Source organism: Artemia franciscana, unplaced genomic scaffold, assembly GCF_032884065.1.
Source record: "Artemia franciscana unplaced genomic scaffold, ASM3288406v1 PGA_scaffold_168, whole genome shotgun sequence".
In the NCBI taxonomy this organism is placed as follows: Eukaryota; Metazoa; Arthropoda; class Branchiopoda; order Anostraca; family Artemiidae; genus Artemia; species Artemia franciscana.
In genome coordinates this window covers 669,394-696,710 of record NW_027062638.1, presented here as the reverse complement: position 1 = coordinate 696,710, position 27,317 = coordinate 669,394, and the positions used below count along the sequence as shown (strand labels likewise).

Sequence of the window (27,317 nt, the reverse complement as noted above, 5' to 3'; positions counted from 1 at the left end):
GTGGAATGGCAAAAACGAGGTTTGCCACACGCACATGTACTAATCTGGCTACATAAAAAATTACTTCGAACGAAATTGATGATGTGATTTCTGCTGAAATACCTGATAAAAATGTCGATAAGGGGTTACATGATATTATTGTAAAAAATATGATACATGGACCTTGCGGTGCACTGAACGAAAATTCACCATGCATGGCCAAAGGAAGGTCCACAAAGCAATATCCTCGACTTTTAGTATCAAACACAATTACTGGCAATGATGGTTACCCACAATATAGAAGAAGATCTACTGAAGATGGCGGTAAAACAGCAATAATAAAGAAGCGTAACGGTACTACCATCGAAGTAGATAACCAGTGGGTTGTTCCATATTCCCCATTATTATCAAAAACATTTAATGCACACATAAACGTTGAATACTGTAACTCCGTAAAGGCAATCGAATACATATGTAAATACGTCAACAAAGGCAGTGACATGGCAGTTTTTGGCTTGCAGCCCGAAATCAAAGATTTCGACGAAATCGTACAATATCAGGCTGGAAGATACATAAGCAGTAATGTAGCTGTTTGGCGAATTCTTTCATTTCCGATACATGAACGTAGTCCGGCTGTTGTTCACTTAGCGGTACATTTACAGAATGGTCAACGTGTTTATTTCACGGAAACCAACGTGCAACAAAGAGCCCTGAATCCACCGGATACAACATTAACAGCTTTTTTTTCGCTTTGCAAAAATGATTCTTTTGCAAAAAAACTGCTGTATACTGAAGTGCCTTCGTATTACACGTGGAATACTAAAAATAAAGTATTTGAACGTCGAAAACAGGGTAAGTCAGTCGACGGCCAACGTACCATCTTCAAAGATACCACGATAGGAAGACTCTACACCGTTCACCCCAATCACCATGAATGCTTCTTTCTACGCCTGCTTTTGGTGAATGTACCCGGTCCGACATCCTTTGAGTATTTGAGAACTGTAAACGGTACTATACATGACACTTACCGTAGTGCATGCCAAGCTCTGAATTTATTGGAGGATGACCAACACTGGTATAACTGCATCAATGACGCGTGCGAAACGTCAACCCCAAGTCAAATTCGTGCATTGTTTGGCATCATTTTAACAACTTGCTCTCCATCAGCTCCTACAGAGTTATGGGAAAAATATAAGTCAAAAATGTCCGAAGATATACTCCATCGAAAACAGTTAGAGACGTCAGATATGACTTTTGATTTTACATCAGAAATTTATAACTACACTTTAGTTATTATAGAAGATTTGTGCGTACGTATGGCAAACAAACCTCTTCAGGATTTGGGAATGCCTTCACCTAACCGTATCGCTGCTGTTTCGACATGTGTAGAATTGGATCGTGAACAAAGTTACAGTACGAGTGATCTATTGTTGTATGTACAAAATAACATTTCCAAGTTAACGTCGGAACAAAAAGACATTTATGATACGATAATGCATTGTGTCGATAACAACGTTGGAGAAATTTTCTTTTTGGATGCGCCAGGAGGTACTGGTAAAACGTTTGTGATAAAACTGATTCTGGCATCAATTCGATCAAAAAATGATATAGCGTTGGCAATTGCGTCGTCCGGAATAGCTGCAACATTGCTGCCTGGTGGAAGAACTGCTCATTCCGCCTTTAAATTGCCTCTGAATTTGCATTCTACAGAAACTCCCACGTGCAATATTTCCAAATCATCTGGGATGGGTAAAGTATTGCAGCAATGCAAACTTATTATTTGGGATGAGTGCACAATGGCAAACCCTTCGAAACCCTTTGGCAGCACATTAATATTGCTTGCGGGAGATTTCAGGCAAACATTACCTATAATACCTAGATCAACTCCTGCAGACGAAATGAATGCTTGCCTGAAAAATTCTAATTTATGGGCACACGTAAAAATATTAAAATTAACTACAAATATGCGTGTCCGATTGCAAAACGATGACTCTGGTCAAACATTTTCAGATCAATTGCTGGCAATTGGAAACGGAAAGCTCCCAGTAGACTCAATTTCTACCTGCTGATTTCTGTAATTTAGTGACGTCCAAAAATGAATTGATTGAAAAAGTATTTCCGAATATTCTAAAAAATTATAAAAATAATAAATGGCTAAGTGAAAGAGCGATTCTCGCACCCAAAAATATAGACGTCCACGAAATCAACAATATTGTTTTGACCAAGATTCGAGACCAGGCAGTCCTTTACAAGTCAGTCGACACAGTTTTGGAACCAAATGAAGCAGTTAATTATACATCTGAATTTTTAAATTCCATAGATCTTTCAGGGTTTCCACCACACGTGCTACAACGAAAAATAGGCGTACCAATAATACTTTTAAGAAATATCAACCCACCAAAGCTTTACAATGGCACGCGACTTGCCGTAAAAAAAAAAAATGGAAAACCTAATAGAGGCCACAATCTTGACAGGGCCTTTTGAGGGTGAGGCTGTTCTTATTCCTCGCATTTCCATGATTCCAACGGATCTGCCTTTTCAATTTAAAAGATTGCAATTCCCAATTCGATTAGCATTTGCAATCACCATTAACAAAGCTCAAGGTCAATCATTAGAAAAATGTGGTATAGATCTTAATACTGATTGTTTTTCCCATGGACAATTGTACGTTGCATGTTCGAGGGTCGGTAAACCTGACAATCTATTTATATGCAGCGACAATTGGACAGCGAAGAATGTTGTATATTCGCAACTTTTACGCAGTTAATTTGTATTGTATCTATCTATCTATCTATCTATATAAAAACGAGTTGTGTGTATGCATGTTTGTTTGTTTGTAAAAAGAGCGTTTGCATATGACGTCATTATTAGTACATACGGCTTTGTATATGCACAGACAATGGGAAAGCCAAGAATGTTGTATATTCGCAATTTTTATGTAGTTTGAAACACATATATAAATCTATCTATATTCACATGTGGGACACAGGGACACAACTACAATGGCACGTAACAAATATGGCGCGTAACGACTAACGTGCGCGGGGGGGCTTGGGGGGGCGCGAAGCGCCCCACCAACTAGGTGTTGGGGTGGCGCTTCGCGCCACCCCAACAGCTAGTATATATATATAGATAGATAGATAAGTTGTCTGTGTGTGTGTGTGTGGCGAGTGACGTCATGTTTGTGTGTCGACTGACGTCATGTTTGTCGACTGACGTCATTTTAAGGATTGAGCTGTATGCGTCATGGAGTTGTTTGTCGACTGACGTCATGTTTGTCAACAGATGAAATTACATACCGGGACACCGGGACACATATGACGACCGGGACACAGGGAATATAAATGAAGACCGGGAACCTCAAAGAGAAATTACAGACTGGGACACCCGGACACAAATCACGACCGGGACACAGGGAATATAAATGACGACCGGGACACAGGGACACAACTACAACGGGGACGCCGGGGGCACAGGCGGGATATATAAATGACGACCGGGACACGGGGATTGTTCGAATAGAAATTACAGACCGGGACACCGGGACACAAATTACGACCAGGACACCGGGACACAGGGAATATAAATGACGACCGGGACACTCAAAGAGAAATTACAAACTGGGACACCGGGACACAAATGACGACCGGGACACTCAAAGAGAAATTACAAACTGGGACACCGGGACACAAATGACGACCGGGACACATGGACACATCATTAGAATAATGAGGTATAGATCTGAATACGGATTGTTTTTCCCATGGACAATTATATGTTGCATGTTCAAGAGTCAGTAAACTTGACAATCTATTTATATGCAACATATATATATATATATATATATATATATATATATATATATATATATATATATATATATATATATATATATATATATATATATATATATATATATATATATATAGGTTTGTATCCCTGAGACAGAAAAGATCCTTGAGAGCTGTACCCAGGGGAGATATAACATCGAGCTTCTTCGTTCTTCGACGTTGCGAACAATGTTAAAATGCGGAGACTCTAAATAAAGACATAGCTTCAGTACTGCCCACAGAGTAATTCCAACACTGGTAATCCACTTATTTCATGAGTAATATTCAGGTACAGGATTTGATTCAATCATATAATGTATCCAATCCTGATGTCAGTGCTGTTAGACATTGGTAGCGTCAGACACTTTAACACTTCGGATATTGAAACTGTTTGCAGTAGATCAGGAAGATCTAAGGCTGATTGAAAATACGTTACTCTATTGTTCCTCATTTGAGAATAGCTTGGTAAACCATATTTGGCAATCATGATACGGATGTGAAAATGGGACCTTTAAGCGTACCAACAATTATAACGAAATGACAGCACAATGATTTTATTTCGCAAAAGCCAAAATAATTCACTAGGTCCAGTTTTGCTTGAACACCTACGCTTCCCAGTGTTACACAAAATATCTCTGTAAATATACTTGAACATGGTTTATTCAAAGGCTGTAAAATAGGGCTAAATCTCAGCAATAGCGTCAGGGGGGGGGCTGTGATGTAGCTAAAATATAATTGACTCTGAAGATCTAATACAATAGCTCCTGAGAGTAATGGTAAAAGAATTATGCTGCTGTAGAGCTTAGTTTAGAAGAGGGGATAAACAATGTTGATACTGAATCGAACAATTGAACATTGACACTGCAATCGAAAGAAATTTATAGGAAAATCTAAGAAACATACTATTAAGTTGAATACCGACAACGACTATTGTAAATTTAGCTTCTACCAGGGAGGGCCAAATTTGAATCACTTAGTTATGCCTCAGTGACCAAAAAAAAAGGATCACATAAAATATAAGTTATCTCTATTCTAGGCAAGTATACAAGGACTAGCTTCGAGAGCAGTGAGAGGAAATTAAAGAAAAAATGTGTAAGCTACTTTGCGTATATAGGAAATTATCTACTAGATATTTTAGGATGGGGCCGAAACCCTCTGGACAGAGAACTATCTTTTCCCATGAGAAAGTAGTTATACCTACTTGAAAAATAATCTTCAATATCAGATTATGAATAATTATGTTTGACTTAAGTAATTAGAATATTGAGTGGTGAAAAATTCTATGAATATGACAACTATTTAGTCTCAAATTACGAGCCACAAGAAGAAAATTTAAATTTCATCCCATTTTCGATCTCGTTCACTGCATTCAGGCATCTTGCTGCATCACATTTCGTCGATATTGCTGCTATTAAATATGTATCTTAATTATCAAACAGTTCGTGGTAACGAACTGTAGTAAGGAGCGACCCGGCTCAATAGTAATCGAAACTCTAAAAAATGGAATTTGATACCAATAGTTACATCAAAAGAATCGCATTTTGACGCTGATTTTAAATATATGAGTTTCATCAAGATCAGTCAAAGCCATCAAAAGTTGGGAGCCAGAGAAAATTTGCCTCATTTTAAAAAATAGGGAGAAAACCCCCCTAAAAGTCATACAATCTTAACGAAAATCACACCATCAGATTCAGCGTATCAGAGAACCTTATTGTAGAAGTTTCAAACTCCTATCTACAAAAATGTGAAATTTCGCATTTTTTGCCAGAAGACAGATCACGGATGCATGTTTATTTTTTCTTTTTTTCCAGGGGTGATCGTATCGACTGAGTAGTCCTAGAATGTCGCAAGAGGGCTTATTCTAACGGAAATTAAAAGTTCTAGTGCCCTTTTTAAGTGACAAAAAAATTGAAGGACACCTAGGCCCCCTCCCACGCTCATTTTTTCCCAAAAGACAGCGGATCAAAATTCTGAGATAGCCATTTTATTCACCATAGTCGAAAAACCTAATAACTATGTCTTTGGGGACGACTTATTCCCCCGCAGTCCCCGTGGGAGGGGCTGCAAGTTGCAAACTTTGACCTGTGTTTACATATAGTAATGGTTACTAGGAAGTATACAGACGTTTTCAGGGGGATTGTTTGGTTTAGGGGGGGAGAGTTGAAGGGGGGGTTACGTGGGAGGATATTTCCATGGAGAAACATGGAATTTCAATGAAGGGGCGCAGGATTTTCTAGCATTATTTGAAAAAACAATGAAAAAATAAATATGAAAAGTTTTTTGTACTGAAAGTAAGAAGCAGCATTAAAACTTAAAACGAACAAAAATTATTATGCATATGAGGGGTTTACCTCCTCGTTATACCTCACTCTTTACGCTAAAGTATTTTTAGTAATTTCAACTATTTATTCTACGGCCTTTGTGATTCAGAGGTCATTCTTAAGGAATTGGGACAAAATCTAAGCTTTAGTGTAAAGAGCGACGAAGGTTGAACCCCCTCATATACGCAATAAAAACATACGAATACAGAAGTTCGTTACGTAAGCTAATTCGTAAGTTACGTATATTTTTTACCAATGAAAACGTTTGTAAAAAATTAAAAGTTCTAGTTGCTTTTTTAAGTAATCAAAAACTTGGAGGGCAACTAGGCCTCTTCCCTCGCTTCTTTTTCTCAAAATCTTCCGATTAATTGCAATTAATTAATATACAAATTTCGTTTTAATTATTTATGTGCGGAGAAGCAAGATCAAAACATGCGTTAATTCAAAAATGTCCAGAAATTAAATAAAAAAACAAGTTTTTTTTTTAAATTAAAGTAAGGAGCAACATTAAAACTTTTAACGAACAGAAATTACTCCGTATATAAAAGGGGCTTTTCCTCCTCAGCGCCTCGCTCTTTACGCTAAAGTTTGACTCTTTCTCTCAACTCTATTTTTAAAACAGTAAGAAACTTTAGCGTAAAGAGCGGGGCGTTGAGGAGGAAAAGCCCCTTTCATATACGGAGTAATTTCTGTTCGTTAAAAGTTTTAATGTTGCTCCTTACTTTCATTTAAAAAAACTTGTTTTTTATTTAATTTTGTAAATATAGGGCATGCATAAAGGAGTTTATTTTAAAGCTCTCAAATTTAGAAAGAATTTGATCAAAATGTGAGCACAGTGTTTCGAAAGGGAGATGATATTTGAGCATGACAAAAGTATGATTGAAAACAAAGAATAGGCAAAATAAAAATTTATCCTGATAGTCACAGACAAGTCAATAGAAAGATTAATTAAAGAGCAAAGTGGCTCCGTGTTATGTATTTCTTCTTTTTTTTTATCAAGGAATTTCGGAAGAAATACCGAGGAACCTTCGGAAGGAGCTGATTCGATAGAAAATTAAAAGTTTTAGTGCCCTTTTTAAGACACACAACGACTGAGATAAGCACATAGAACAATACACGCACAGAGACACACACACAGAGACACAAACACCCTCACACGGACATACAAACACACATAGAGACAACCTTAAACACACAGACAGACACACACACTTACACACACACACATATAGACACACACACACGTACACACAAACACTCAGACACGCGGACATACAAACACACACAGACACACACTTACACACAAACATACGCATACACAGACACAGACACATACACATACACACACCTGGCTTTTCCTGGCTGTAATTAACCCCCTTCTTAGTTATCACGACGACCATTACAGGTTTGTAGATGATCTGTCCATAGTGCTCGCTTACCAATTCGAAAACACTATCATAACAAAGCAGTTTTTAGACCAGTTATTCGATCAGCTACAGACCGAATGCTCAAGTCATGAACTTACCATCAACATAGCCAAGTCGAAGATAATTCGTTTCAACCCTCTTAAGCGGAATACAGATATGTCTTTAGTCCCTTTCCCCATAGTGAACGAAATGAAAATCTTAGGAGTAACTTTCACTAGTGACTGTAGTTTCAGTCCCCATATCAATTCAACCATCCAGAAGGCTAACGCAAGCCTTTATATACTTACCAAAATGGGGCGTTTTGGGTGTGATACTGAAAGTCTTCTCCATTCCTACATGTGTTATGTTAGCACGTTGCTCGAGTAAGCATGCCCGGTGTGGGGCCCATCTGCTATCCACACAGCGTACCTATTACACTACATAGAGTATGTCCAGAAAAGAGCAACAAGGATTATACCTCGAGACCGCGACATACCCTATGATCAAGCTCTCGCGAAATTGAATTTATCTCAACTTAAAGTCCGGCTTGAACACCTGATTCTGCAATTTGGAAAATCCGTCCTAGCCAATACGAGCCACCGATCACCACCACCCGAACCCGACCTTCCCAATAGTCGACCTCGCTTAAAAAATAAAATTGTACCCCCCTAAAGTAGGAACTAATCGTTACGCCAAGCATTTGTGCCTTTCTTCACCTTGATTTTCAATGCTGAGCCGTAGTGTGTGATTTTTGTTTAAAGGTAATAATTTGTAAAAACCTGAATTTAGCTATGCTATGCTATGCTATCTCTCTGTCACACACACAGACACACACAGAGACACACACAGACACACTCACACGGACACACACACACACAAACACAGACACGCACACACACACACACAAACACACACACACACACAGAGAGAGACACACACACACAGACACACACACAGACACACACACACACACACACAGACACACATGCACACACAGACACAGACACACACACACACACACAGACACACATACACACACACACACACACACATACAGACACACACACATACAGACACACAGACACATAGACACACAAACACACAGACACACAAACCACAGACACACACATAGACACACACACAAACACACAGACACACACAGACACACACAGACACACACACACACACACACACACACACACACACACACACACACACACACACACACACAGACACCCACAGACACACAGACCCACAGACACACACATACACACATACAGACACATACAGACACATACAGACACACACAGACACACACAGACACACACAGACACACACAGACACACACAGACACACACACACACACACACACACACACACACACACACACACACATACACACACACACACACACACACACACACACCAAAACGAGGTATGAGAAAATCTAACCGTCATAGCAGCGGGGTAGCTCAATTTCAGTGGGCGATCGTCGGTCACAAGAATGTTTTGAGTTCTTCCATGTCGCACCTCTTTGAACGTGCCGGAACTCCGAAAGAAATCGAGAAAGAGGATCGCGAAGAAAAGTAACATAATAGTACCTAAAATAGACATAAATCATTAATACATGGAAAATAACATACCACAGCAAGTTATGGTCGTTACTTCTAAATCGTAGAAGGTCCACTTTTCAAGACGAAACAAAGAATAAACATTTTCAACCCCTTAACAAGAACAACTAGACCTACGTTGCCCGGACAACGTGAAGTGTTGCGGCAACCTTTGTCCGGCTTCGTCGGCTAAAGTGTTGCGAGAGCAACGATTTGGTTTTGTTTCTTCACTATCGATCAGTTATCAGATGATCCAAGGCTATTCCTCAGAGTTGAAAAAACAACACCAAAATAGTATCGAAAGAAGGGACTAAATTGACTTTGCAGCCAGTTGAACTTTATCCTTTTCAATCGTAGACATCGTGACGGATGAAAACTCGAACAATATCTTCTATAGTCTAGTTGGTATTATAAAGATATCCCTAACTTTTCAGGATCAAAATACCATAGATGACATTCTATTATTACGAAAATATTTCATTGTTTTACATTCTCGTTTGTGCTTGTTTCTTCACTATCAGTTAAAAGATGAAGTTGTCAGCCTATCGAAACTTTTAAAAAGGTATGTTCTAACAAGAACGCAATCAGTTATCACATGACCGAAGGCTATTCCTCAGCGTTGAAAAAACAACAACTACAAAATAATATCGAAAGAACGGACTAAATTGACTTTGCAGCCACTTGAACTTTATCCTTTTCAATCGTAGACGTCGTGACGGATGAAAACTTGGAACAATATCTTATATAATCTAGTTGGTATTATACAGCTATCCGTAGCTTTTCAGGATTAAAATACCATAGGTGACACTAATTATTACGAAGCTACCTCATTGTTTTACGTTATCGTTTGTACCCGTTACGTAAACACTTAATTCTGTTAGATTTAAAGAGATCGAATACAATGTGCACCAATTTGCACAAATTTCCAGCCCAAAGTGAACAGATTTTTACTTACAAGTCCCTCTCCCGTGATGGATATCAAGTTCACCGGAAACAAATAAATGGGTACACCAACTAGCAGAAGTTGCAAACCGCTCATTGCTGAAGATGATTGTAGCCCAACAGCTGATTATTACTTACAAGTCCCCTACATGTCTTACCACTGGAATCAAATTGGTTTAACCACCAAATACACCGGAAACAAATAATAGGTACACCAACTAGCCAAAGTGTCAAACCCCTCATTGCCGAAGATGATTATGAGCTAACAGCCGTTTCTCACCCAAAGTGAACCGATTCTTACTTATAAGTCCCTCTCCCGTGATAGGCATCAAGTTCACCGGAAAAAGACCCTCATCGCTGAAGTTGACTGTAGCCTTACAGCAGATTGTTACTTACAATTCCCATACATGTCTAACCACTGGAACCAAATTGGTTTTACCATCAAATACACCGGAAACAAATAATAGATACACCAACTAGCAAAAGTTGCTAACCCCTCATTGCCTAAGGTGTTATTACCAAACAGCCAACTGTTGCTTACAAGTTCTCTATATGTCCCACAATTTTTATCGGCCTAGATTTCGTTTCCGTGTGTACCTGACTACTGAAGTTGTCAACCCCTTGAAACTTTGAAACTGGTATACCTCATGAAGGAATTTTTGTACCAAAAAATTGATGTCATATACTTTGATCAGCTCATCAAGAGCTATCGATTGCTTTCAAAAAGTTGATTTTTTTTTGCCGTAGGCCAGCTTTCTAACGTCACCACTTAGAAAGGAGCAAAGGATAAGCTCTAATTTCTTTAGCAATGAGAGAACTTTTAAACTTTATTAGGCACATCTGATACCATTTCTCTACCGCAATCCCAAGTCCGAAAAACCGAATGATAAACTCAGCTGAAATTACAGACAGAAATTGATAGAAATAATAGATGGCAGCACTGTCGGACCCGTGGGAGAATGCCACATTTTTGCTTCTGTAAATTTTTCTATTTATCACTCAAAGAAGATATATGGGCCGTGGGGCCGGGTAACTGCCGCATATATTTAACACTTATAGATTTTAGTCCATCTTCAATTTTAAAGTGGTGCCTGCCTGCTAGAACGGAGCTTTCCACTCGAAAGCAGAAACATGCTTTGATGAAACGAAAGCTTTGCTGCACAACTTCAGATACTCCTCTCTGACATAGGCTATATAAATCTACTTCACCTCGCACACCATAGGCTCTGGCTCGTGGACAAGCAAAACCATCCTTTTTTTTAAATGTCTTCTTACTTCACCAGACATTGCCTCTGATCCCCCTTGCTTTCATCAAAGGGGGATATCTCAACCAAAATAATTCGTGCAAAGAACTCACCATGAAAACTATCCGAATGATGACCCTTAATTTTTTTTTTATTTCAGTCTTCCTTCCAAATTCTTATTAAAAGGGTGCAATTTTTCATGGATGGTTATTATTCCCAGAAAGATACTAAAGGAGAATTAAACTAGAATGTAATAAAGAAGACTTGAAGGAAAGATGAAGGAAATATTATTCCCCCAGGTGCGTAATTTGCTATGGGACAGGGGGGAAACTGTCCCTCCCAAACCTCGGTTTCCTCCCAGACCCGTTTGCCCCCCCCTCCCACTGAAATTTAGGTTTTTCAAAAATCTTATCAAAACAAACATAAACCTTCACAATTCAAGCATCAACAAATTACTGATATACATATACATATTTACCTTTATAGTACTAAATAGTACCTTTACGGTACCAAATGGCGTATTTCTTAGTTTTTACTACAATTTTCACTTGATTTGGGAAAATTTGCTCCAGCCTTGCCCCCCCCCCCCCCCCGCAAGATTTTGATGAAATTACGCCACTGTAGTCCCCTTTGTAACCATTTAAAGATAGACTTGAATCAATGCTTATTGTAACAAGGTGTAAGCAAAAAGCAATGTTAGTCAATGAAAAACAAAACTAAAGTTTTCTTTAATGTATATACTATATACTCTATGTAAAATATATATATATATATATATATATATATATATATATATATATATATATATATATATATATATATATATATATATATATATATATATATATACTAGCTGTTGGGGTGGCGCTTCGCGCCACCCCAACACCTAGTTGGTGGGGGCGCTTCGCGCCCCCCCCAAGCCCCCCCGCGCGCGTAAGTCGTTACGCGCCATAATAGTTACGCGCCATTGTAGTTGTGTCCCTATGTCCCACCTGTGAATATAGATAGATATATATATATGGTTTTAACTACGTAAAACTTGCGAATATACAACATTCTTTGCTGTCCCATTGTCTTTGCATATAAATAGATTGTCAGGTTTACCGACTCTTGAACATGCAACATATAATGGTCCATGGGAAAACAATCTGTATTCAGATCTATACCTCATGATTCTAATGATTGCCCTTGAGCTTTGTTGATGGTGATTGCTAATCGACCATTCCCTGTCCCGGTGTCCCGGTCGTCATTTACATCCCCCTGTTTCCCCCGGTGTCCCCGTTGTAGTTGTGTCCCTGTGTCCCGGTCGTCATTTATATTCCCTGTGTCCCGGGTCCCGGTCGTCATTTGTATCCCGGTGTCCCGGTCTGTATATACATTCGTTTTTTAGTTTTGTTTTTCTCCTTTATTTTTTTCCTTTTTTTTTCTTTTTTAGCTTATTTAGATTTTTAGATTTTTTAGTTTTTTTATTAGTTTTTAGTTTTTTTTTCTTTTTAGTTTTTTTGTCCCGGTCGTCATTTATATCCCCCTGTTTCCCCCGGTGTCCCCGTTGTAGTTGTGTCCCTGTGTCCCGGTCGTCATTTATATTCCCTGTGTCCCGGTCGTCATTTGTATCCCGGTGTACCGGTCTGTATATACATTCGTTTTTTAGTTTTGTTTTTCTCCTTTATTTTTTTCCTTTTTTTTTCTTTTTTAGTTTATTTAGATTTTTAGATTTTTTAGTTTTGTCCTGGTCGTCATTTATACTCCCTGTGTCCCGGTGCTTTGTTGATTGCTAATCGAACATTCCTTTTGTCCTGGTCGCTTTCTCTTTGAGTGTCGTCATTTATTTTTTTCTTTTTTAGTTCTTTTAGTTTTTACCTTTTTTAGTTTTTTTTTAGTTTTTAGTTTTTTTAGTTTTTTACCTTTTTTTAGTTTTTTTAGTTTTTTAGCTTTTTTATTTTTTTTATTAGTTTTTAGTTTTTTTTGTAGTTTTTGCCTTTTTTTTATTTTTTTTAGTTTTTTAGCTTTTTTATTAGTTTTTAGTTTTTTTTGTAGTTTTTGCCTTTTTTTAGTTTTTTTAGTTTTTTAGCTTTTTTATTTTTTTTATTAGTTTTTAGTTTTTTTTGTAGTTTTTGCCTTTTTTTTCTCTTTGAGTGTCGTCATTTATTAGTTTTTTCCTTTTTTTTTTAGTTTTTTATTGGTTTTTACCTTTATTTTAGCTTATTTTTCAGTTTTTTCCTTTTTTTTAGTTTTTTTTTATTTTTTATTTTTTTTAGTTTTTTACCTTTTTTTAGTTTTTTTAGTTTTTTAGCTTTTTTACTTTTTTTTTATTAGTTTTAGTTTTTTTTTGTAGTTTTCGCCTTTTTAGTTTTTTATTGGTTTTTACCTTTATAGTTTTTTTAGTTTTTTAGCTTTTTTATTTTTTTTATTAGTTTTTAGTTTTTTTTGTAGTTTTTGCCTTTTTTAGTTTTTTCAGTTTTGACGTCACCTGATCCAGTTTTTTCAGGTGACGTCACCTGACACATCCATCCACACATCCACAGACAGACAGACAACTTATTTTTATATATATAGATAGATAGATAGATATATATGTATATATATATATATATATATATATATATATATTATATATATATATATATATATATATATATATATATATATATATATATATATATATATATATATATATATCCTAAGTTGTTTATCATCGCTCTTAGCACACGAAAATTTGCACTATTTTATAAATTCAAAAGAAATAAATAAATATAATTGAATAGCTAAAAATTTAAGCTATGCATTAATATATTTAGCATTGAAACTATTCAAGATTAAATACTAACTTACCTACAAAAACATCTATTTAGAAAGAGCAATTGTTATATTGTTATATCCAATTAGTGTTTTGACTATATCTACATAACAATAGAATTCATATTGCCATCAATAATGGGTACCACTTATGGGTAGGTGGGGCAAGCATGTAGAATTAGTTGAAAAAAAGGGAATGGGGCAATAAGGATGGTTCTATACAGTCCCTTCAGGTCAGTAGGTCTTGGAGATATTAAGTTACAAAAGCAGATGATGTTCCTGGATGGAGAAGATTAAGGCGATTTTGAATTCACGCGGAACGTCGGGTAGGCAGGAGAGTATGGTAGGGGAAGGCAAGTGGGAGAGGTGTCCAAACAGGTATATTCAATTTTAGTAAATCAGTAAATCATGTAAATCATGTCCTTATTCTCCCCATCAAGTTTCATCCCGATTTCTCCACTCTAAGGGTTTTCCAAAATTTCCGGTTTCCAAGATTTCTGTTCCCCCCCCCCCTCCTACCCTCTACGTCCTCGGATCCGATTCGAATTAAAAATGGAGAATTTGAGACATAAGATTCTTCTATATATCAAATTTCATTATCCGATCACCCATTCGTAAGACACCTCGATTACGTCGCAATAATGATAATGATCCTGTTTAAAAGAGGTTTTGGTGGCAATAAATACATATAAAAGTTGGCTTTTTTGGTGACGTTAATAAATATCGAGTCACGATTGACCCCTCTTTCATTAGATTGTATTTGCACAATTAACTTTAATTTAAGTGTTAAATTTTAATGAAGGTTCTTGTTTTTTGTTTTCTTTCTAAATGGCTTCATCTAATTATTATGCAAAATTTGTTTTCCAATTAGAATATAATAGAGCTCAATGAAATCAATTCAGAAAAATGTAGAAGGACGGGGGCAAAATATATTTTTTGAAATTTAGGGGGGAGGGCAATTTGGTCATTTTTTCAACGAAATTAATAAAAGCCATTTTCGCTTAAAACACCGAATAAAAGACGATTTCAAAATCTTTTTTAGTCCTAGAAAGATTTTTTTTTCCCATTATATTATAGCTATTGCTCACATTGCCAGACATTTGACCTATATGTTTTTAATAATAACAGATTCTGGTAGCCTAGGCAAAGCATGTCCGGTGAGTATGCAGCTTTGTTGTTTAAGATATGTTCTATATGTAAATTTTTAATTATGGTTTATTAAGTTCTCATGATATTTTTACTAGTTTGTGATAACTATTAATTGGTCAAAATTCTGAAGGAAGAGAAAAATGTGCCCAGATAATTAATTTTTTTTTGTGCCAATCGCTCGACACTTACTTTGGCTATTTATACATAAAAGAAAAAAAACATAACTAAGAATAGAAATTTGTGCTTAAAGCACTGAAGAAGATTTGACCTTTTTCAAAAACTACTGCCGTTAAAAAAAGCTTTATATTGTTTTCCTGATATTATAAAGCATAAGAGCCCTCTTCCTGAAGCCTATCGTTGACTCACGATGGGAGTAAAGGAAAGCTAAGAATAGAAATTTGTGCTTAAACTAGTGAAGGGATGTAAACATCAATAAGTTTCATACAGTTCGGTGATGGCTAACACGTTCCAGGTAATATCAAGACTGAGGATCTTATGTTGAACCTTATCAATATAAAAAGGCCAGTGAAGATGGTGACGAATGCAATACAGGGCTAAAGCTTGGCTACAGCATTTCCGGTTTTATTCAATGCAACGAGACTTAAGCGCTTGTTGAAAGTTGGTCAAATCAAATCAAGAAGACAAGGTTTAAATATTGACAGCTGGAACCTGTATTCGATAAAATACCCTTGGATACAAGCTTTTATAGCTAAAGAACTCTATTTTTATAATCTTAACACCCTGATCACTTCTAAAACGCGGCTGAATGGACATGCTATCATTTTAATGTCTTTGCTTAATGCCAACGACTGGAACGACTGCTCACAAGTGGCAAAAATGTATCGAAGGGTGTCACGCACCATTCCAAGAATTGCTAAGACTGGAAGTTAATAATATCGGAAGCCATTATTCCATAGTCTTACTCATTTCACTAGAAAACCTTTTTTTATGAAAATGTGTGTATGGTTCCAGCGACTAGCGAGGAAGTAGTCAAAACAATCAAACAGCTTAAAAACGATACAGTACAGGAAAAGGTAGGATCCTTGTTCAGCTGCTGAAAGCTCTGTCTGAATCAACTGCAGATGAGGTCCTTGAACCTGTTACGTATGACTGGAAAATTAAAACATTCCTGGTGAGTGAAAAACATCCGTAACTGTCCCCACCTTCAAAAAAGAAGGCTGAATAGAACATGAAAACTACAGAGGCGTATTCATCATTCTAACTGCTGCGAAAATGTTCGCAATTGTACTTTCAAATAGGTTTCGAGACACTAAAAACTCCCAAACTCAACTCAAACAAGCACAATTTAGACTAAATATGGGCTGCTGTGATGATTTTAGTCTGCGACAGATCTTTAAACACAGCTTCAAACACCCGCAGGAAGCAATCCTAATCTTTATTCATTCAATCACTGCGTTCGATTCTGTCCAGTGAGTCACTATTTTGATTGGCAATGGGAGAAGACGGTATCCTTGAGAAGATCATCAGGCTATTGAAAGCATACTATGGTGGAAACAACGTCCATATTAGAGTTGATGGTGAGCCTTCAGATTCGGTCCAAATTAAGTTTTGAATGGCAATGGGCGAAGACATTATCCCTGAAAGAACATCAGGCTATTGAAAGCTTACTATGATGGAAACAATATCCAAATTGGAGTCGATGGTGAGCCTTCTGTTTCGGTCCTGATTAAGGAGTATTAGTTAAATCTCCTTACTCTCACCAATCTTATTAACATCGTCATCGATTAAAGTCGTATAACCCTCGGCAAGTAAAAAGGTCTAGCAGTGATCTCATCCTTCTCCGTCGCGGGTCTTGACTATGCTAATGATATGGCCCAACTTGTAGAGTCTGTTGCAACTGCCCAGACTACAATCAACAAAGTAGAAAACAGAATAGTCTCGAATGACTTCCAAATAAAGCTAACGAAGGCAAAAACTTGGCTGACGGCAGGAAGAGATGGCACCCCTGTGATCATAAATGGTAGCAAGGTCTAGGACGTTCAGTCGTTCAAATATCTTGGCTTACTGGTAAACGCAATTAATAATCCTTCGAAAAGAACATTTTTCTGCAGCTGAAGAACTCCCTTTGGGAAGCTCATCAAAATCTCACTACTTGGCAAAGCGCCAAGTCTAAGAAGCCATCTTACTCTCTATTCTTCTCTGCAGTTGTAAAAAAAATGGTCTAAGAAAGTAGCGGAAGCGTCAGACTTTAACCACATTCCATCACAAATGCCTAAGACATATATAGGCATTCGCATTTCAGACAGTTTCTCGAGCAACAAGTCAGGAGAATATTTGGAGATTAACCACTTGTCTCTGATGATGTCAAAGTGAGGTTTCTGAGGGGGTTTGGTCACACCATACGGAGATCAGATGACCGTAAAAGCAAAAATGCCTCACATACCTTCGACTACCAATGTGGAAGAAGAAATTAAGAGAGAAAAAAACTTGGTTCGACAGTCAAGTCTGACCTTGAGGCTATCAGGGACGAGCATAAATTTGGGTGACGTTAGGATCATCACTGGCTTGAGATCATGGCGCCAATAATCCCACCAACAAGGATAAGGCCATCCTTGATCAAAATCTTTGAGAAGAGGCATGTCTTCGTCTGCTGGGCGCCAGAGCCTGGATGCGAACGTGGAACAAGTACATAAAACATAATTTTAAATTACTAGCACAATGGGAAGGGGTGTGTTTAGGCTCAAATATAAGAAGTGAATGAAGTATCCTCTGAAGAGAGTGATAAAGTATGAAAAAAGCAATTTTTTGGGTTTTACAACAAATAACAGCCTTTAGCGAAACATTAAGTGAAAAAAAAAAGGAATACTGAAAAATCATCGACAAAATATTGTTAAACGAAACAACAACAAAAATTTATCAGTTTGATAGAGTCTTAGCTTCATTGCATCACAAAGGTTCTGCCAAGACTGACAAAAACGTCACTTATTCATCCAATCCAAATTCATAAAATTTTTCATTCTCATTCGACTTCTTCATTATTTTTATATTTATATCTCTTCCTAATATTTCTGTGTTTTTTTTTGTATTTTTTGGCGATCTTCATCCATATTTTGCTACCCTATTTGAAAATAAACTTTGAAATAATAGCAACTGAATAAAAACCTTCGTTTGCTTCTTTTGCCAACAACTTGATTCAGCTTTCTATCCACACATTCTGTCAGTTCTGTCCAGTCTGCATGTAAGCCGCATTTCCATCCGACAGAAAAGCGACTAAAAAGCCAAATTTCACGATTTTTTCCTGGTCTCAGGCAGTCGCATCTTTTTCTTTCGTGCTCACAAGCACACGGTCGCTCAAGATCCAAGTCTTTTACCAAGTGTCTTCCAAATCTGAAAAAGAAAAACTAACATATCACAAAGCCCAAAATCCCTTATCCAATTACATATTTTATGCTTGGCATGGAAAAGAGATAATTCAATAAAAACGAATAATTTGGAAGAACATAGTTACTAAAATTTTGAAACAATAAGGAAAAAAGATAAAAGGGAGCAAAAAATTAAACCAAAATTAATAAATTTAACCAGAGATTTAAACTTAAAAGATCATAGGAATCTTATTACATATCTCCTTTTTTGAATTAAATCACGTGTTTATTTTTTCAAAATAGGTTTTATAAGTTTCAATTAGCGGACACTGAAATAGCATTTAGAATGAATTAATTTTGTTTGCTGAAAAAAATAACTAAATCGAGCAAATCTATTATAACAGATTACAAGCATTATTTTCTATTTCAAGTTACATATTTCTTCACCGACTGAAATGAACGTTGTCCATTTACAAAATGACGTTTTATCATGCAGTAATTTAAGCATATTTTGTCAGAATCCTTCCACGAAAAAGGTGTTCAACTTCTGTTCCTGATTACAAAAGAATACATCAATAAGCTATTTTGTCTCGTAGTAAATTTAAATGCGTATCCGCTTCATGTCTAGAATTGTTGCCAGCATATGGGTTTTAATATTGAGTCGATTCACCAGGCAAAATATGTGTTAATAATATTCAGCCACTAAGTCATAGCGAAGTGACAAGATGGGGTACATTTACACCATTTATAGTCGGTTGCCCATTGAACTTTCCGAATCACCGCATTTTTTTTTACCGGGAAAATCGTTCTTTTGGTGCATTTTCACTAGAAAAACGGAGCTTTCAGCATATTTTCACTATTAGGCGGTGTAACTATAGACCAAAAACTGGCAACACTGAACCACAGTGACCTTATGCTCTATAGATCTTTCTTTTGTTTCCTCAACAGTAATTTAGCAGATAATCTTCAACATACTGGCATACCAAGTCAATTAAACATCCTCAATGGAGCTCTGTATATGAGAAAATTTATTTTCAGTCCTTACCTTTTTTCTTTCTTCCTTAACCTGGTTCAAATTATTTTATAACAGAGCGTAAGTAGTTATTTTTGTGGTGTTTTCCGTTTTTCTTGTTTATGGCATATGGCATTGTTTTCGATTTCACAGGGTCGCAAATAAGGGAATAAATGAATTCTCAAATAGAACAAATATTACAAATAGCATGTTCATCAGACATATGTTCTACTGAAATAGCAAACATATTTGAATACATTGGAATACAAAAAAGGTGTTTAACCACCCCAATCAGAACAAATAGTAGCTAAAAATCATTAGTTATGGTCCTATGCAAGAAAACTACTTAGAGGACGGACCCTATCAAGAAGCAAATTGCTCTCTTAAAATTTAGATCGTATGTGCTTTGGGGAATAACAGACTGATGTAGGGCTGGTTGCCCTAAGTGCTCTACCAGCTTTATCGTATATTTCACACTTCTGGAAGTGTTTCCGAATTCAGATATCAAAAATTCTCTTCGTTTTCTTCTGTTCTGCAAAATATCTTCTATACTTTACCGCATGGACTCTCAATTTGTAAGCATATGATCTAGATTACTAGTGGAACGAAATAATTATGTTTTATGACTAAATATTTGAGCAGATAGGCCCCTAGCTCCTACTTACATTACTGGACCATTAAGGCTGGAACTTATTACTGAAAAGGCCACATTTTTTTCTTCTTTTAAAGAAACAGGATTATCTGTATTAGCGTCTTGTATTCATTAGTACTTGTTATAGATATCTGTGCTAATTTCTTCATATGTTTTTTCTCCTCGGTCTTTTAATTATAAGGCATATAAATAAATAAAATCAAACAATTGCGATTTTTTTTAAGCTCAGCAAAAATCATTATTCAAGATTCAAATTTATCCCCAACCAATATTAGTTACACATTAATAGTTTTCAGATGTGAGAGAAATTGAGTAACAAATGCAATTGGCTCCATTTATTCTGAGCTCGTCGACAAATATAATTCAAATAAAGTGCTGGATGCAAAAGAAATCTAGTGCTTGCACTTCTAAAAACCTCAGCGGGGGATTTTATATGGGTTTAATGCTCATTGAAATCGACAAAAATGTTAAACCATGATCAAAGCCGTATCCAGGGGACGTTAAGGAATTTGGACCCCCCCCCCCACCTCCAAAATGCTTAATCCGACTCATAAAAACGTACTAAAATGTATTTAAACAAACTTTTGATGCGTATTTTAAATATTTTCAACCTCAATCCCCCAATGAACAAAAAACCTGGATACGGCCTGGTACTCAATCCCTGGTACCCTCAGTCCCCCCATGAACAAAAAACTTAAATACGGCCTGGTTCTGCTAAATACAGATGATGATAGCAATATTAGTTTTAAAGTCAAATCTGGAGGGCTTAGTTTTCTCTTTTTTTTAGAAATGCTCATTTCAATTAAATTACTTGAGTTTTCATGCTTCCTGTACTGACACAAAAGTATCAGTACATAAGGCTGGCCGCCGAACAAAAAACCTGGATACGACCTGGTACTCAATCTCCGGTAACCTCAATCCCCCCACGAACAAAAAACCTGGATACGGCCAGGTTCTGCTAGATACAGATGACGATATACTGACGATATACTATGACGATATACTGGAGGCGGAGAGGGGTCTTTAATGTAACTGACTATTTTCGACTTATTGTGTGAAATTCAAGGATAAAAGCACTCAACTGAAATTATTCTCTGAATTAAGGCTTTATTCACAAATCTAAGAGGCAGAAGCCTGGATATACCAGATATCCCCAAGCAGTACATTTTTACGCTCAAGAGCATTTTTACGCTTGACTTTTGTACAGGAAATAGTAGTGTATCATCGGTATTATATCACATCGGACACGTATACTCGAACGTAACTCAAATTTTCCCATACATATTTTTGTAAGCCACTTGCACCGAGCTCCTTCTTATTTTTTCAAGGGATCCTAACCTTCTAGTTCTTTCCCTAAACATTTTCTATATCCAAGAAAGGTTCCAAGATTTTTAATGATAATCTATCGAGTCTGCTGTGACTCCAAGTCTACTATACTTTTAGTTTTGATTTTAGACATGCGCCCTTTGAAATAATTATAAATAACTTGTTACAAAACCGTAACTGACACACGGCTATCACTTAGGTTAAGACGAACATGCATGCTAGAGGCTGTTGATAAGATCAGTAATTAACAAATGATAATTGCTTCATAATAATAAATAAATAGGAGATTTTTTTCTAACGGAAAAACGAAAAATAAAGGAAAATGTTTCTTGAGGGAATACTATTTGTCCCTTCTTTACAACTTTACATTAATAAAGTTGCTACTTCAAGATCCATGAAAATCCCACTGTCACTAGTGATTTCGTGACAAATAAAATACTATCAGATATAATACGATTTGAAATAAAATGTTTTGTATATAACAACTAGCTGGTGGGGTGGCGCTTCACACCACCCTAACACCTAGTTGGGGGCGCGAAGCGCCCCCACCAAGCCCCCCCCCCCCCCCGCGCGCGTAAGTCGTCACGCGCCATATTAGTTACGCGCCATTGTAGTTGTGTCCCTGTGTCCCACCTATGAATGAAGAGATATATCTATCTATATAAAAATAAGTTGTCTGTCTGTCTGTCTGTGGATCAGGTGACGTCATGTTTCTGTGTCGGCTGACGTCATGAAATTAGTTGTCGTCATTTTTGCTTTGACGGTGACGTCATTAACGGTATTTAAGACATTTGTTCACGGAAAAATGTTTAATAGTAAAATGACTGAAGAACCTACAATGGCAACAGCCAAGGAAGCTGCTCAAAGAGTTTATGCCAAAAAACTTGCTGCTGATAGAGAAAGAAAGAAAAGAAAGCGTTCCGAGGAATCACAAGAACAGCAAGAAAACAGGCTTGCAGCTGATAGAGAAAGTAAGAAAAGAAAGCGTGCCGGGGAATCACAAGAACAGCCAGAAAACAGGCTTGCGGCTAAAGAACGCAAAACCGCGCAGTTAGATGAAAATCCACCTGGACAGCGAGAGTCAAAACATATCAAAACTGAAAATGATAGCGATGATGATTGGGTTTGGGATTTTGACTTGGATAAGGTCAGCAATGCCTACCAGATTTAAGTTAAAAAAACAAAGGTTCGTCGATATGCACTTCATAGTGACGCTGAAAAATAAAGAAGAAAAAGAAAACTGAAAAAAGAAAAAAGGTAAAAAACTAAAAAGAAAAAACACTCAAAGAGAAATTACAGACCGGGACACAAATGACGACCGAAACAGAGGGAATATAAGTGACGACCAGGAACCTCAAAGAGAAATTACAGACTGGGACACCCGGACACAAATCACGACCAGGACACAGGGAATATAAATGACGACAGCTAGTATATATATATATATATATATATATATATATATATATATATATATATATATATATATATATATATATATATATACATATATATATATATATATATATATTTAACTACGCAAAACTTGCGAATAGACAACATTCTTTGCTGTCCCATTGCCTGTCCATATAAATAGATTGTCAGGTTTACCAACTCTTGAACATGCAACATAATAATTGTCGATGGGAAAACAATCCGTATTCAGATCTATACCGCATTTTTCGAGCGATTGCCCTTGAGCTTTTTTGATGGTGATTGCTAATCGAACATTCCCTGTGTCCCTGTCGTCATTTATATATCCCCTTGTGCCCCCGGCGTCCCCGTTGTAGCTGTGTCCCTGTGTCCTGGTCGTCGTTTATATTCCCTGTGTCCCGGTCGTCATTTGTGTCCCAGTGTCCCAGTCTGTAATTTCTCTTTGAGTGTCCCGGTCGTCATTTATATTCCCTCTGTCCCGGTGTCTCGGTCGCCATTTCTGTCCCGGTCTGTAATTTCTCTTTGAGTGTCATGGTCGTCATTTATATTCCCTGTGTCCCGGTCTGTAGTGTCATCATATAATGACGTCATATACAAAGCCTTATCTATATATATAAAAATAAGTTGTCTGTGTGTGGATCTGTGGATGGATCAGGTGACGTCATGTTTGTCCGCATATGACGTCTGAATTATTTCACACTAATACAAAAGAAGAAAAAAACTAAAAAAGGTAAAAACTACAAAAAAAAACTAAAAAGAAAAAAAAAACTAAAAAAGCTAAAAAACTAAAAAAAGGTAAAAATCTAATAACTAAAAAAAAACTGAAAAAAATAAAAAAAAAGGCAAAAACTACAAAAAAAATAAAAACTAATAAAAAAACTAAAAAAGCTAAAAAACTAAAAAAACTAAAAAAAACTAAAAAAAGGTAAAAAACTAAAAAAAAACTAAAAACTAAAAAAGAAAAAAACTAAAAAAAAGGAAAAACTAAAAAAAGGTAAAAAACAAAAAAAAACTAAAAACTAAAAAAGAAAAAACTAAAAAAAAGGAAAAAACTGAAAAATAAGAGAAAAAGAAAACTAAAAAAATATTAATAAATATAAAAAATATAAATATAAATATAATATAAATTAGCAATCAACAAAGCACCGAGACACAAATGACGACCGGGACACAGGGAGTATAAATGACGACCAGGACGTAAGTAAAAAAAAAAACTAAAAAAACTAAAAAATGGTAAAAACTACAAAAAAACTAAAAACTAATAAAAAAACTAAAAAATCTAAAAATCTAAATAAACTAAAAAAGAAAAAAAAGAAAAAAGGAAAAAAATAAAGGAGAAAAACAAAACTAAAAAACGAATGTATATACAGACCGGGACACCGGGATACAAATGACGACCGGGACACAGGGAATATAAATGACGACCGGGACACAGGGACATAACTACAAAGGGGACGCCGGGGTGCACAGGGGGATATATAAATGACGATGGCGACTCAGGGAATGGTCGATTAGCAATCACCATCAACAAAGCTCAAGGGCAATCATTAGAATCATGAGGTATAGATCTGAATACGGATTGTTTTCCCATGGACCATTATATGTTGCATGTTCAAGAGTCGGTAAACCTGACAATCTATTTATATGCACAGACAATGGGACAGCAAAGAATGTTGTATATTCGCAAGTTTTACGTAGTTAAAAACATATATATATATATATATATATATATATATATATATATATATATATATATATATATATATCTATATATATAAAAATAAGTTGTCTGTCTGTGGATGTGTGGATGGATGTGTGGATGGATGTGTCAGGTGACGTCATGTTTCGGCTGACGTCATGAAATTAGTTGCCGTCATTTTTGCTTTGAAGGTGACGTCATTCAAGTTATATAAGACATATGTTCGCCGTCATGTTTCGGCTGACGTCATGAAATTAGCTGCCATCATTTTTGCTTTGAAGGCATCATTTTTGCTTTGAAGGCGTGACGTCATTCAAGTTATATAAGACGGATGTTCGTGTAGAATTCTATTAATGCTTAAGTTTATAATGACTGATGAAGATGCTCAAAGAGTCTATGCCAGAAAACTTGCTGGTGATAGAGAAAGTCAGAAAAGAAAGCGTGCCGAGGAACTACCAGAGCAACGCGAAAGCAGACTTGCTGCTAAAAGAGAAAGTGAAAAAAGAAAGCATGCCGAGGAACTACCAGAGCAACGCAGAAGCAGACTTGCTGCTAAAAGAGAATGTGAAAAAAGAAAGCATGCCGAGGAACTACCAGAGCAACGCAGAAGCAGACTTGCTGCTAAAAGAGAATGTGAAAAAAGAAATATGCTCAAGATGCTATTGCGTATGTTCGTCTCTATGGTCGTCCAGATTTATTTATTACATTTACATGTAATCAATCTTGGGACGAGATACTGCAGCTTTTACTTCAAGGACAATCGGCGGTTCATAGGCATGACATTACGGCACGTGTCTTCCGGCAAAAGTTGAAATCACTGATAAACTACCTTGTAAAACATGAAGTGTTTGGGTCAGTGCGATGCTGGATGTACTCAGTGGAATGGCAAAAACGAGGTTTGCCACACGCACATATACTAATCTGGCTACATAAAAAAATTACTTCAAACGAAATTGATGATGTGATTTCCGCTGAAATACCTGATAAAAATGTCGATAAGGGGTTACATGATATTATTGTAAAAAATATGATACATGGACCTTGCGGTGCACTGAACGAAAATTCACCATGCATGGCCAAAGGAAGGTGCACAAAGCAATATCCTCGACTTTTAGTACCCACAACAATTACTGGCAATGATGGTTACCCACAATATAGAAGAAGATCTACTGAAGATGGCGGTAAAACAGCAATAATAAAGAAGCGTAACGGTACCACCATCGAAGTAGATAACCAGTGGGTTGTTCCATATTCCCCTTTATTATCCAAAACATTTAATGCACATATAAACGTTGAATACTGTAACTCCGTAAAGGCAATAAAATATATATGTAAATACGTCAACAAAGGCAGTGACATGGCAGTTTTTGGCTTGCAGTCCGAAATCAAAGATTTCGATGAAATCGTAGAATATCAGGCTGGAAGATACATAAGCAGTAATGAAGCTGTTTGGCGAATTCTTTCATTTCCGATACATGAACGTAGTCCAGCTGTTGTTCACTTAGCGGTACATTTACAGAATGGTCAACGTGTTTATTTCACGGAAACCAACGTGCAACAAAGAGTCCTGAATCCACCGGATACAACATTAACAGCTTTTTTTTCGCTTTGCAAAAATGATTCTTTTGCGAAAAAACTGCTGTATACTGAAGTGCCTTCGTATTACACGTGGAATACTAAAAATAAAGTATTTGAACGTCGAAAACAGGGTAAGTCAGTCGACGGCCAACCTACCATCTTCAAAGATACCACGATAGGAAGACTCTACACCGTTCACCCCAATCAACATGAATGCTTCTTTCTACGCCTGCTTTTGGTGAATGTACCCGGTCCGACATCCTTTGAGTATTTGAGGACTGTAAATGGTACTATACATGACACTTACCGTAGTGCATGTCAAGCTCTGAATTTATTGGAGAATGACCAACACTGGGATAACTGCATCAATGACGCGTGCGAAACGTCAACCCCAAGTCAAATTCGTGCATTGTTTGGCATCATTTTAACAACTTGCTCTCCATCAGCTCCTACAGAGTTATGGGAAAAATATAAGTCAAAAATGTCCGAAGATATACTTCATCGAAAACAGTTAGAGACGTCAGACATGACTTTTGATTTTACACCAGAAATTTATAACTACACTTTAGTTGTTATAGAAGATATTTGCATAAGTATGGCAAACAAACCTCTTCAGGGTTTGGGAATGCCTTCACCTAACCGTATCGCTGCTGTTTCGACATGTGTAGAATTGGATCGTGAACAAAGTTACAGTACGAGTGATCTATTGTCGTATGTACAAAATAACATTTCCAAGTTAACGTCGGAACAAAAAGACATTTATGATACGATAATGCATTGTGTCGATAACAACGTTGGAGAAATTTTCTTTTTGGATGCGCCAGGAGGTACTGGTAAAACGTTTGTGATAAAACTGATTCTGGCATCAATTCGATCTAAAAATGATATAGCGTTGGCAATTGCGTCGTCCGGAATAGCCGCAACATTGCTGCCTGGTGGAAGAACTGCTCATTCCGCTTTGAAATTGCCTCTGAACTTGCATTCTACAGAAACTCCCACGTGCAATATTTCCAAAT

General features: G+C 36.7%; 1 protein-coding gene across 4 annotated transcripts in view; it reads right to left on the bottom strand.

Annotated features, from left to right (window-relative positions):
* LOC136041348 (heparan-sulfate 6-O-sulfotransferase 2-like) overlaps nt 1-27,317 on the bottom strand; it is a 79,438-nt gene that overhangs the window by 26,518 nt on the left and 25,603 nt on the right. For all 4 annotated transcript variants that reach the window (XM_065725992.1, XM_065725989.1, XM_065725990.1 and 1 more), the window contains exons 4-5: nt 18,401-18,625; nt 8,989-9,137 (exon numbers count right to left, since the gene is read on the bottom strand). In XM_065725992.1, coding sequence (XP_065582064.1) covers nt 8,989-9,137; nt 18,401-18,625 — 374 coding nt within the window. The remainder of the gene's footprint in view (nt 1-8,988; nt 9,138-18,400; nt 18,626-27,317) is intronic.